Source organism: Phyllostomus hastatus, unplaced genomic scaffold (assembly GCF_019186645.2).
Source record: "Phyllostomus hastatus isolate PE091 unplaced genomic scaffold, TTU_PhHast_1.1 phas_scaffold_385, whole genome shotgun sequence".
Taxonomy (NCBI): domain Eukaryota; kingdom Metazoa; phylum Chordata; class Mammalia; order Chiroptera; family Phyllostomidae; genus Phyllostomus; species Phyllostomus hastatus.
The window spans coordinates 9,024,602-9,038,258 of record NW_025334026.1 but is presented as its reverse complement, the minus strand read 5'-3'; the positions used below and the strand labels follow the sequence as shown (position 1 = coordinate 9,038,258).

The 13,657-nt window shown below is 46.2% G+C and overlaps 1 protein-coding gene across 3 annotated transcripts in view; it reads left to right on the top strand.

Moving 5' to 3' along the window:
• The window catches only part of AUTS2 (activator of transcription and developmental regulator AUTS2), a 1,150,881-nt gene that overhangs the window by 1,120,793 nt on the left and 16,431 nt on the right, over positions 1-13,657 (top strand). Inside the window, exons 7-14 of one of the 3 annotated variants that reach the window (XM_045819367.1) lie at positions 588-1,056; positions 2,508-2,761; positions 3,871-4,091; positions 4,595-4,672; positions 5,972-6,016; positions 9,034-9,129; positions 11,781-11,852; positions 13,068-13,097. In XM_045819367.1, coding sequence (XP_045675323.1) covers positions 588-1,056; positions 2,508-2,761; positions 3,871-4,091; positions 4,595-4,672; positions 5,972-6,016; positions 9,034-9,129; positions 11,781-11,852; positions 13,068-13,097 — 1,265 coding nt within the window. Of the gene's footprint in view, positions 1-587; positions 1,057-2,507; positions 2,762-3,870; positions 4,113-4,594; positions 4,673-5,971; positions 6,017-9,033; positions 9,130-11,780; positions 11,853-13,067; positions 13,098-13,657 lie in introns of all 3 variants that reach the window. The other 2 variants (XM_045819369.1, XM_045819368.1) reach the window with 2 other exon arrangements.

Genomic DNA, 13,657 nt, shown 5'->3' with positions numbered 1-13,657 from the left:
AGACATGCTGGGGTCATTTGTTAAGTGTCAAAGGCTTGATGCTTGACCAGAAGTCTAGCACTTGCTAAGCAAAAATTATTTCTCTAAATGTCAAATGTGCCTCATCTGTCAAAATGGAAATGGGGGAGGTAGGCAAGGCCAAGAAGAAGCATCTGTGTGTGTTAAATAACACTTGCTTCATTTGCCGTTGAAAGTGGTTGTCTTTTATATATTCAAGAACTGTATTTGTTTTTAAAAGGGAAAAATCAACTGTGGGCTACTGTTTTATAATTTTGCTTCATAAAAGCCTTTCTCAAGATTAGGGAAAACATTTGTTTTCAGACTCTGGATGGCCTAGACTTCTTTCTGGAATGCAGCCTCCACTGGCTGGTTCCCATTTCTCCCCATGAGGGTGTGGCTGCCTCAGGGGCAAGGGCTGCCCCCCAGCTTCCCTGGCTGCACAGGTGGGGAAGGCCAGACCGGAAGCTCGGACTCCTCTGAGTCTCTGGGACTACATGCTCTAGTCTTGGAGTTTTCGTTCCCCTCCTGTTTCACACTCACTTACCAATCACTGTCTGTCGTTTTTGCCTTTGCTCTCCCCCCTGCAGATTCCGAGCTAGGTGTTGGCACACTACCTGAGCATGACAGCCAGGATGCGGGGCCAATTGTCCCCAAGATATCTGGTCTAGAGAGAAGCCAGGAGAAGAGCCAGGACTGTGGCAAAGAGCCGATTTTTGAGCCCGTGGTGCTTAAAGACCCCTGCCCTCAGGTCCCGCAGCCGCTACCCCAGCCCCAGGCGGAGCCCCAACCCCGAGCTCCTTCTCCGGACCCTGACTTGGTGCAGCGCACAGAGGCCCCGCCTCAGCCCCCGCGTCCAAGCACACAGCCACAGGGCCCCCCAGAGGCCCAGCTTCAGCCAGCACCGAAGCCTCAGGTGCAGAGGCCACCCCGGCCGCAGTCCCCCAGCCAGCTGCTCCACCAGAGCCTCCCACCTGTGCAGGCCCCGCCCTCGTCTCAGAGCCTCTCGCAGCCGCTGTCAGCCTACAACAGCAGCAGTTTAAGCCTCAACAGTTTAAGGTGAGCCAGCCTGCTCTGTTATTGCCTGACTTTCACCATCTTCTTTGGGACGGGCAAGCAGTAGTGGGTAAGGGGTTCCCAAGGAGACCGGAGTTGCCTTGCAGAAAACACTGTCACTGTGTTCTCTCTGAAGTAGAGAGAACAGGACAGTCCAGTGAGAGTCAGGTCTCTGGGGACAGGGCAGGTTGGGTTGGGTTGGGCAGAGAGGACACTGTAGAGAATTAAAATACCTAGAGACTGCTGGAGGAGGGAAGGCAGGAAGGAGAAGAATGCTGAAGAAACAGAGAGTTGAGGGTGCTGGGCCCTGGAGCCCGCCCCGGCCCCCCACTGGTGAGTCAGGGAATCAAAACCTAAGGTCCATAGAGGTCACTGAGAGCTAAGAAAGCCTTAGAAGGGAGGCTTCTTGGCCTCAGAGGGAGGGTGTTTTGAAGAAGCTACATCTCTCTCTAAGTCCAGAGGCAGGAAGATTGGGACCAAGGAATATTCTGGTTTGAAGTTTTTTTCATTGAGATGTACTTCCTCCAAGGTGGGTCAGAGAGGGAGAGAAGGAGCAAGCTGGGTGCCGGGAAAGGGGATTTCCTGCAAGGAGAGATCCAGGTCCTTGTCTGTCTTGTTTTGCCAAATTACAAAGGAAAGTTCAAAAAGTAGCACGAAGGAGAGCTGCAAAGAAAAGGGGGTTGTACTTCGTACACCTCCCGCCTCATGGGGCTTTGCGCCTTTACTGTTGTTTCCCTGCTACAGCCTGACTGGTGGCTCAGGGACTTGCGCTTTCCTGTCTGTGACAGGTGAGGAAACCAGCAGGGTGAAGAGGCTGCTCCTTTCCCAGTGAGCCAGGCCTGTCTTCTGGCCCAAGGCCATTGTGGCGGCCTCCAGAGAGCAGGGGTGACAGGGCATCTGGTCTCCCAGTTCACCTGTTCTCGGCGCGTCTTCATTCCCAGGTAGCGGGCAGACAGGGTGCACTGGAACTCAAGACCTCGCTCTTCTCCCCTTGTTTTAATTGTATTGCTCTATAGGAAGCGTGGCTGGTGGAGGACAGGAAGGCTGGGTCTCTCTGGGGGCAGAGATGAGAGAACCTGTCGCCGAGGGGAGAGCGGTCTGGAGTTTGGGGCAGAACCAGCTGTCTGGACACAGGTGTGCGGTGGCTCCGGAGCCGCAGTCTCCACGCGCTGCGTCTGCTGTAGTGGCAGCAAGTGCAGAGGAGGTGCGAGCTCAGGAGAGGCTTCCTGCGTACACAGGGGAGGGTCCGTAAAGAGGGAGAGCAAGAGGAAAGGCGTTTCCAGAATGGCTTTGAGCAGGGAGATAGGATTTTTGTTTGTTTGTTTTCAGAAAATTAATTGCATACCTCTTTCTTTTTTCCTTTGTCCCGTCCCTCCTTCCTCCCTCCCTCCCTACCTCCCTGCCCTCCCTGCCCTCCCCTCCCTCCTTCCTTCCTTCCTTCCTTTCTCCAACAGCAGCAGCAGAAGCAGCACCCCAGCGAAGACTCAGCCGGCCCCTCCACACATCTCCCACCACCCCTCAGCCTCCCCGTTCCCCCTCTCACTGCCCAACCACAGCCCGCTGCACAGCTTCACGCCCACCCTCCAGCCCCCTGCACACTCCCATCACCCCAATATGTTTGCCCCTCCCACTGCTCTGCCTCCTCCACCACCACTGACATCAGGGAGTCTGCAGGTCCCCGGACACCCAGCCGGGAGCACTTACTCAGGTAGGATGGAAGAGCTGGCCTTGCTCACCTGAGCTCCCACTCTGCCTTGCTGGTGGCCTCGCCACCTGTCTGTGTTGTCCCCAACTGCTGGGCTTCCTGTATTTAAGATTTTCTGCTCTGTTGGGTGCAGTCTTGTAATCAGTCTTTTGTGAGCTGAGATGCAGCAAAAACATGTACCAGTGCCCACGCCAGCCTAGCACAGGCCCAGTGAATGGGACACTACCAAGAGGACCAGTCTGTCTGAAGCCATGAGGCTGTTACGACTGGGTTCACCACTGATAAGGCGGTCAAGCGTGGGTCGTGTGCATCCTGTTGCCTGGGTTCCCACTGGGGCAGCAGACACTTTCCCAGGCTGTGTCTGGTTCACTCCTGGCTCTTGCATTGCACCCTGGTTTGAGGGGTTTCTTTCAGGTGAACAGGGCCTTTTAGTGTCTTTGTGGGAGGGGCAGGTGCACTTGTGGTAACCGTGCATCCCAGAATTTTAAGGACAGATCTAGTGTTAGATAGTGGGTCCTTTTTATCTCACCTGATTTATCAATCAGAACAGGTGTCCCCTTTTCGGGTCCATCGTAGCTGCGTCGCCCCGCTCATCCAGGGAGCAGTAATGCAGAGATTTGCCCCAGAAGGGGGCAGAGCACACTGCCACATAAACAGCTGGCACTTGTGAATTAGCATGCTGGTCACTGTTCTCCAACACGTACAGATGTTAATTCCCCTCAAGATGAACCTCTGAGGTAGGCAGCAGTGTCCCTATGTGACAGATGAGGAAACTGAAACACAGATGGGTGATCAGCCACATCCAGGGTCACCCAGCTGGCAGGAACAGAGCGGAAAACTGGCCTCAGACATTGGCCTGGAATCTGTCAACACACCACACTGACTGACCTGTCTCTCAGAGCCAAGAGACCAGATAGAGGGCAGGAAAATTAGACCACTCAGTCTAACTTGATGTTCTCATCATCGTCAGCCGGGTTGGTTGTCCCCACAAAGCCTCATGACCCGAGCCCTCAGTCCTGACGCCTCCCTAGTAAAGTGTTTGGATGTCCTGTTCTGAAGAAAATTGCTGTTACAAGAAAAGGCGTCATGCTCTCCCCTTCCTTCTTCTCCAGAGCAAGACATCCTGCGACAGGAACTGAACACACGTTTCCTGGCCTCTCAGAGTGCTGACCGCGGGGCTTCCCTGGGCCCCCCGCCCTACCTGCGGACCGAGTTCCACCAGCACCAGCACCAGCACCAGCACACGCACCAGCACACGCACCAGCACACCTTCACGCCCTTCCCCCACGCCATCCCGCCCACCGCCATCATGCCGACGCCAGCACCTCCCATGGTGCGTACCCCAGGCAGAAATGTGAGGATAAGTAGAGCACGACTCTTTTATGCAGCACGGTGGGGTTGGAGCGGGCTGCTAGGGGCAGGAGATGAGAGGGGGATGATAGCCGTCTAGGGGGCTTCCTTGGCCCTGTCCATCTTTGCTGGAAAGAAGGGCGGGTGTCTGCTCCTGCCAGCACTGACCCTGGGCCTGAAGTAAGAACTTTTTTCTAGAGTTATATGTAGCACTGTGGGTGCATTTTATCTAAACGTCCTAGGTGCCCTCAACATAGTCACACCCAATGTTGGCAGTTAACTTGACCTAAAGGGTAATTTTGTTTTCCTGAATATGCTAGAGGCTTGCCACCAGATATAAAAATCTGTTAGTGCTTTGTACCAAGTACTAACAAAGAAATGTCAGGAGGAGGCTAAGGAGGGGAGAAAGCAGTCAGGAGATTTGGACTGTGTGGGGTGCCCTGCCCTTTCAGATGCTGGGAGTGTTAATTTCTTGTATCCCATAAGGCGGTGCCAGTCTGGTATTGTGCTGTCAGCAAGCGGTCAGGGAGCCACGCGCCCTGCAGCGACAGAGCTCAGCCTGTGGTAAGAGATACCACTGGCAGCAACCATGTTCTTGCTCTTGACTGGGGTCTAGGACATGCTGGGAGAACTAGTTAGGATGTTTTTTTGTAACTTAGGATCTGTAATGAATAGTGCTCTATTAGGATGCTAAATGTCCTGAAATAGGGCCCTATCCATCACAGTGAGTATAAAAGTGGTTTACTTAACTTTTTAAAATGTTAAATACTTGATCTTCAGGCAATTACTCTAGGCACTGTGAGAAAATATTTCAATTCCATGATTTTAAAAGACATTCCCTTTACCAAACTGTGTTGCCTCTCTTCCCTCGCTCTCCTCCATTTTTTCAACTTTATCTTTTCTTTTTTTTAAAGATTTTGTTTATTTACTTTTAGAAAGAGGAGAAGGAAGGGAGAGAAACATCAGTGTGTGGTTGCCTCTTGTGTGTCCCCTACTGGGGACCTGGCCTGCAACCCAGGCATGTGGCCTGACTGGGAATCCAACCAGCGACCCTTTGGTTCGCAGGCCAGCACTCAATCCACTGAAACACACCAGCCAGGGCTCAACTTAATTTTTCAATGTATATTTTAAAGTTTATTGTATAAATTTTACTTAGAAGATTTGAGATGAGGCTTTGGTACCAAAATTGTTTCTCATAGCAGATCCTAATCTTTTTTTCTGGAGGAACTAGACCTCTCAAAAGTTACACTTTTAAGGGCTTGTTATGTTGGGAAAGAGTTTATGCCACAGCCTGAATGAGTTGTTTCATAAATGCTTACACCAAATGGAAGGGAGTCACGGCACCCGATGATGACATGATTTAGAGGAAACAATGGTATATACTCTTTTCTGCTCAAAAGAAACGTTATAAGACCTAGTCCAAATTGCTTTGTATTTGGGTGTAATACATTTGGGAAGACAGCTGAATGTACAATTCTTCTGCCAAGGTGAAGATGAAAATGGAGAGAATTCTCTGGATAAATCAGACCAAGTGCTCACTTCTCTCTGATTTGTCTCAATAATTACCTCTTTTCTCCAGGTCAGATGTTTGGTTTGTGCCAGTCTCTGAATACTGAATAGAAAGAGACACAATAGTGCGGCCAGGACCTAAATATACCATGTGGGTTTTCACTTTGTTTTTTCACTGTTGTTGGTTTCTTGTCAGAGTGACTCAGGAGCTCAGAATGGTTTCACGTACGATGAGGTTGTAGAGCCTGGTGACAATGTTATGACCAGACGCTTGCTTAGGGCAGCCTCCACTGAAGCAGTGAACACAAATGTAGATCCTTTAAGTAACTAGCTTTTGCTTTGATCCCTTTGCAGTTTGACAAATACCCTACAAAAGTTGACCCATTCTACCGGCACAGTGTGAGTCTTATTACCATGCTACGCATTCAATGTAACTGCTTTCCATCTTTTGTGCTCACCACAGATCAGTAAATGACCAGCAGCTTTCCTTAATCATCTTCGCAAGAATTCCCATTGCTCCTCATCACTTTTGATGCTTGCTTTTGTGACATTTGCTTTTGGGTAAAGATGCAGTATCAGCTTTGGAATCAAAAGATCATAAGTACTCCTAAGACTTGAAAGCAAAGTTGAACTTCACTGGAAGCCAGGTGTCTGTCCTGACAAGGGAGCATCTGCAGTCGAATCGCTGTAGTTTCAGGAGAGTCTGAAATCACAGGGTTTCAGTCATCACTTGAAATAATCATGTCCACAGAATTCCTGGAATTCCATTTGAATTATTTCCTCCAAACAGAAATCTCTTTTTTTCCCACTTACAGCTCTTCACACAGCAGGATTTTAAACTAAATGCAGAGCCCTCTTGCACCTGGCTGGTGTTGTTTTCCTGAGCTTGTTACAATTGAATAAATCTGAAGATGTTTAAATAAAAAGGGGTCTTAAAATTGAAATGTTTGATTTTTTCTCTTTAAGCTCATTCTTCTTTATTAAAAAGAATACTTGTTTTACACAATTTTAAGAGTATGGTCTGGAACTGAAATTGCTACCAACCTAAATGTAATGTTAAGTTACTTATAGAACAATGACTTCTCTGTGTACAAAGACCTTGAACATCTTATCACGATATTTTGATTATGGAGTGAATACTGCATCATGTTTACCCTAAATTTTGCAAGTTTAAATTTGCTCAGTGGTTTATTTGTGTTTTCTTAATGAAACCAGGAAGAAGGAAGGTTATTAATTGCTTGTAGCCATGTTGATTCACCATCCTCAACTATTCTTGCTTTGATTTTTAGATAGTTCTATTATTTGAATGCTGCTTAATAGATTATCCAAGTGCTGTGAATTCATTCATACTTAGAACCAAGTAATTAAACACTGTAGTAGTCCTGAGTGTAGCTGAGAAGTCAAGACTAGAAAATACTAGAAAAAATGAGAAATCACTCTAGAGATATTCAGAAATAACCTGAGGAAGGCCTCTTCAGAAAGGGACGAGGAAAGGTAGTTGAAGTGCCAGCGCACCCACGCCACTGTCCCAGCACTGTGTGCTCGGTGGGTGCCGGGAGACAAACGCATTTTGAGTAGACTTGACAATCCAGCAGGCCTGTGGGTTTCCTCTTTGGGTCTGTTTCATGAATGAAGCCATCTTAATAAGCATCAGATCTCTGCCCTTTGTCAGTGTCTTGCTGATTTAAATGAAGGACCAGCTAACAAAGTCATCCTAGAGAAAGTTTAGTGTACTCAGCAGGTGACTCAGATTTACTTCCTAGAACAAGGTGCAGTGCCTTTTTATGTGCATATTGCACAGAGAGTTCTAGATTGCAGATGGGCAGAAAGCCGGGGAAGGGGGGGCCTGATTATTTGGAAGGTTTGTGCTTTATTGCTTAGGTACTGCAGATTTTTAGTCAAGGTTGGTGGGATAGTTAACCATATTCTAAGAGGGTCACTAACAGAATCAGGCAAAAGGAAAATGGTGAGAACAGCAGTTTGTTATTGAAAACATTAAAGTAAAAATACCCACCTGGAGGCAGAGTAATAGAAATTTGAGTGTGTTTTAGTGTGGCATGTATTTAATTACTCTGCTTCATACAGTGTTCTGTGGGAGAGTTATTTCATATTATTAGTTATAGTGGGTAATATGTGAAGTACTTAGTCGTCCCGCTTTGGGGATTAGGACGTTATAAGGGGAATTAAGATGCAATGCACTCAAGTATCTAAAACACAATTTTAGACTTAAACATAGTTTTCAATGAGGGCACTTGGCTTGCAATCACTGTTTAAGTGGATTTAGTTCAATATCAATTAGCCTGAAAAACTTTGCTGCATCATTGAAGGGAGCAAAGTTAAATAAAAGACCAACAGAATAAGAATGCGCTCTGAACACAGGCAGGATTGTAAAATGTGGGTGTCAGTCATTCCCTAGAGATAGCTGGGAACATAAATGCAGTATTAGGAAAAACTGGAGTTACTGTTGTACTTTTGACATATCACGCAATCGTATGGGCAGGGTGTTACTGAAATATCTGTATGGTGATTTGGTCAGAGGAGGAACCAGAGCAGTAGAATTTCAAAAATACTATGTTTCTAGGAGGAGGGAAAGATGTGTTTGCATTGTCTTCGCTGTTGCCATATATTTCTTTCCTCCATTGTGTTGTCTGTAAACTATTAGTTCAAGACAATTTATGTACTTAATTCAGAATCATTCTTCTCCCTTCACTGAGTGGCTTCACGTCAGGGCTTGGCTTGAGTAGCCTCCCATGAGCTTGTCCATCATACAGAAAAGTAGGCAGCTCCCCTGAAAATCTATAGTGAGTCCTCTTATTTTACCCTTCCACAAATATTTGTCATTTTAGATGAGACAATTAAATTGTCCTCTGGAACTGCCACTTCTAGAACAACCTAATGAAGCAAGGATTGTGAATATTTTCTCATTTCCTCAAACTATTAAAAATCTAAAAGTACTAATTGAGTTTTAATGATATAAAATCCTGGAACTCATAAAGACTTGCTTCTTTTGCTTCCTTCTTTTTCCTTTTCTTTTTTTCTTTTTCTAATTAACTTGTAATTTTCTGGGCATCTTATTCAGCTCAGCACCCCTCCTGTTTTTGATATGCATTAAAATCTCCCACCGTTTAGGACTGGTATCTGATTTAACAATTAATAATTAGAAAAGCTCCCTTTCTAATGATGCCCTCATCTGGGACGTCATTTGTTGGCTGATTGATTCTGAACTACTTTTAAGTTTCCGAGTTAAGCATTCATGGCACATCTGTGTGATCATTTCATCATGGCTTCTTGACTAATAGCATCGAACTGAGATTACTTGGCTTGCTAATGTTGATGTCTTTCTGTGGGAAGGGAATTGGAGTATATCATTTGCCTCCTGCTAAAAGCTTTTTCTCCCTCTCCATCTTTGGCCGCAGCTCTTCCATTCCTACCCTCCTGCAGTCTCGGGCATCCCCCCAATGATTCCACCCACTGGCCCTTTTGGATCACTACAAGGAGCATTTCAGCCGAAGGTAAGAACCTTACAGTGGAAACACATGAGCTCGTTGGTACTTGGAGCCTCAGGCTAAGTGTGTGGGTGGGTTCCACATTGTCTCGCCTGTAATTTTTCTGATCCGAAGTGACCATTGGGATTCGAGTGAGAGTATTTTTTAAAAGTCCGTTTCATTTGAAACTTCAGCCAAATTTAATTTTCAATTTGTACTACCCATGTAATCTCAGTCGATCCAGGATTTTCTGTGCTCTTTAAAAAATTTCAGAACATATGTATATGTCTCGCACCAATATAGTGGACACAAGTCTCTGGTCAGGAACTCGATCAAAGGTCAGATACATGTGCACAGGTTGTCCTTGAGGTATGTATCATTAGCAAAGATACAAAGGTGAGCCTTTATTGATTTGAACAGAAGGGAGGAACAAGGTTTCAAACTAAAATTGTATCTTTTTAACTACAGAAAGGGAAGATGCTCCCATTTATTCTTCCTCATTTTCCCCTCAGCCCCATCTGTCTGCAAATAGGGTCCACCTGCCAGTGGAGAGAGCGCACCTCCCTTCCTTGGACTCCTCTCCCCCTCTGCCCTCACTCGGTCCTCCCACCCCTTATCTGCACCTTCACAGTGGCCAAGGTCAAGGCTCTGTCGTCACTTACCGACATCCTAGTGTGAGGTTAACATTTACCCTTTATAATAACTGTGTGCTTTTCTCCCTAGTCAGTGGTATGCTACTGAGAGCCAGTATTGAGGAGGAATTCTCAGAACCCTACCTTTTTGTGACTTTAAAGCTGCTACAGCCTCTACTTTATTTTCATGCAGAAAAGCAAAATGTACTTCTGTTGTAAGGAACCATTCTAAGATTTGAAAGTGGGAAATTTTGCTGTGTATAATTTTTGGTTGTTTATTTTTTCCCCCATCTCATTTCTTAGACAAAGCTGGGCCCAATTTTGGGCCAGAGTGCCGCAGGATAAGCACATAGTACATTTCCAAAGACATGTTGCTTTAATACTAGAAATCAGAGAAGAAATTAAAAAGCATTAGGGGTTGGATGGCTACACCTTAGAAATCACATTTACCTGCACAGGATTGCAGCTTATAAACCAGGTTATATATACCTGGGGCTTCTCCAATGGCCATGCTAAACACCTCCCGTCTTAGGATAAAATGATGGTGGTGTTTACACTCCTTCCCCCATCTGCTCGTTACTACACTCCCTCAGACCCTGGTCTGTCCCCTCTCGGTTGCAACAAATCTCTCGTGCGTCCCCAAACAGACTGGTAGGTCATTTAATAAATTAGACTATTTCCCTCACTCACAATTATCCAATCACACAGAAAACTACATCTGGGCAAGAAAGTGTCTCTCCTGGAGTTGAAATAGGCCTTTCCAGGCCACGTTACTGATTGAATATGCAGATTGCAGTTCATTAGTGGAGTTCTTCATATGTATGCAAATCAGTCTGTTAACACTCCAGCTTAATTGTTGGTTGTACAGCCGCTGATTGCTTTCCTTTCTTTTCTTTCTTTTTTTCCTTCTCCCTGCAGGTTTTGTGCCTAAACCTGAGCTCTTCCCCCCCACAGGTTGACTTCCCCCTGTGAAGGGATTCTTAGAACTTGTGATTTCTTAAATAAAATACCTGGTGAAAAATTTTCTGGACCTTTTACCTGCTAGAAAGTAATGGCTGCTTGTGCCAGAAGTAGGCTTTTTGTTGCCATCATTGTTAATTCAAAGGACAAAAGCCTACAGATAAGGTTGGAGTTATTGATGAGATTGAAGAATGGTGTGGGAATAGGAAAGATGAAGCAGAATTACTTTAGAAATCATTTAATGTAAGTCTGTGTGGTCCCTAAATTAGGTTCTCTTGTTCCATTTCCACCACTGCTAATGAGTAATTACTGAGTGTAATTCCTTGTTATTGTCTGCCCGTTAAAATTTAGAGGGTTAGCTTAATGTCTGTAAAACACTTCCAGTCATTCTGATGAGGAGCACCTGATAGAGCAAATTATGATGATGTTCACTTAAGCATTTCTTGGAATGTTTGTTTGGTGATAAAGCAAAAAGCACAATGACAGGGCTGTGAGTAACTCGGCAGAAAGTGGGTGTCAGGGCAGCACTTCCAAGTGGTGGTCCTCTGCTTTTTGGTCCCACAATCAGCAGAGTGTGACCTCTCTGTGCCTGGATGCTGTGGCTGGAGAGGGTGGTCTCTGGCCCGGCCCGTGAGAGAATAGGGTGCAGGTCCTGACGAAGAGCCTGTGTGATCACGGAGTAAAATGAGTCTGTTAACTCTTGTATTCCGACTGAAAACAAAACACTGGGGAGTGGGGGCAGCGTGAGAACAGTGAAGGGACTGAGAAGTACAAGTTGGTCATCACAAAATAGTCACAGGGATGTAAAGTACCGAGTGGGGAATGTCGTCAGTAATATTCTGATGACTGCGTATGGGGCCAGGTGGGTCTGGAATGCTGGGATTATCTGGGAAAACGCTTGGTAAAGTATATGATTGTCTAACCACTTTGCTCTATACCTGAAATTATACAAAATATTACTGAATGCAAACTGTCATTGAAAAAAGGAAAACAACATTTGACTTCTGTAATTTGGAGTGAAAGAAAGACCTTGCTTTCATGGCTCACGTTGCGTGCTTCCTAAGCTGTGGTCTGGTTAATTCGCAGACCTCCAACCCTATCGATGTCGCTGCTCGACCTGGGACAGTCCCGCACACTCTGCTCCAAAAGGACCCGAGGGTACGTAGGAAGTCAGGCTTGGCCTCAGGTAACGTGGGGGTGGTTTGCACGGGACGGCCAACCAGTGCTCGCACCTCCTGTAGCTTATCCGAGTGATGTTCCTTCTCGTTTGCGGGAGAAAATGCCGGTTAGTCTTAGAAAATAAAATCTCTTCTGCTCTGCCTTGGCCGCACAGTGTGCTGAAGGGAGGACAGAGGAGTGGCTTACTGTCCGAGATCAGAAATTCCACCTGTGAGCTTGTGCAGTTACTGTTCGACCCATCTTCTCAGCCTGTATTTCCTTAAATTTCTCTCACACAAAAGAAACAGCTGTAAAATGTTTTGAATGGAAACGCAGTGAGCATTTATTGTTCCCGGAAGTCAGGACACATGCCCCGCTCCCCGGGGGTCAGGAAGCCACTGTGCTGCCCTGCTCCTCTGGTCCTCCACTTTTGTGATCTGGAGCGAAATAAAATACCCATTACGCTGTGGTTATGTTGTTTATTCATAATGTACACCTCTGCCTACTCTCAACGAAGAATTTAAAGCTATACGATATATGTAATCTTGTTTCATTGATTGTTATTTACATTCATTGTAGTAAATGTGCAAAGTGATTACCTTTACAATATTGTCTTTTTCCCTGGGTAAGGGCAGTCAGAAATTGATGACCAGAGTTAGGTAGAAGTTTAAAATGACTCAACTATGTAAGTATTTTTATGACATTTAGTGAACTTCTTTAAAATGTCTCATACCTCTCGGTGACGTGCAGCCCTCGAATTGAGGGTGTTGGTGGAGAGAGCCCCATTCTGCTGTGTGCCCAGAGGGCGCCTGCCCCCAGGTACCCGTCAGTACCCAGCCTCCCACGCCCGTGGCCTGAGGGTCACTCTCCCTGAGGCCCGCTCCGTGTGGTGTGGACAGGCTGCTGCTCCGGACAGGGAACCTCCCCAGACGTGTAGTGTGAGCAGATGATGTTGCCAGAGGGCAAACTGCTGCTGATTGAACTTGTTCAGGGGGCTTGTCAATGTGGATGCACCGAGGCTTGTGACGTGGGGGAGGGGACATTTGGCACTTTTGATAGTGTGAAAATGGGTTAATTATTCTCTAAAAGGGCTTCATTTAAAAGTAAAATTCTAACATTTTAATTTCCCCTCCTAATGAAGCACTACAAATTTGTTAATTAGAGCAATTGTTTGAGTGACAGGCATGTAACCAAGTTGTCATTTTCTCTTCACAGTTGACAGATCCTTTCAGACCTATGTTAAGGGTAAGAAAGCTTCTTCTAGAACTGTTTTTGCAACCTCTGTGTGACTCCTTGTGGGTTAAAAAGACAAATCCATTATGAGGAGCCAGGCCATGGAAACGTTGGAAAGAAGTGTTGGGATGACACTTGTGTGGGGGTGGGCTTCTCAGGTAGTGTGATTGAAACGGCCTGAATTGTTCTTGCTTTGGTGTTACAGGAAGCCAGGCTATCGAGGTAAAACTAACAGATAAGATTCAACTGAGTCAGATTCTCTGGTTAGCAGGTCTGGTAAGAGGGTTGACTAGTGGGAACCTAAAGAGAAAGAATTAAGCTACAGGCTAAAATGAGAAGTTCTGCTGTCTCTCTCACACCTAGAAAATACACATATCAGGGTGCGTTCACGTTGGCTGGAGGCCACCTCCTTCTGCAGCAAGTGGTGTTCACTTGTCGCAGACATTCAGCCTGTTTCTCCGGCGCAGAACAGAGTTCCTTTAAGCCTTGGTTTGTTAACAGCTTTGGAGTCTGGAGAGTGGCCAGCAGACGACCTCTGAGTAAAAGCTGGCCAACTTGGTTGGTTGGGGTGG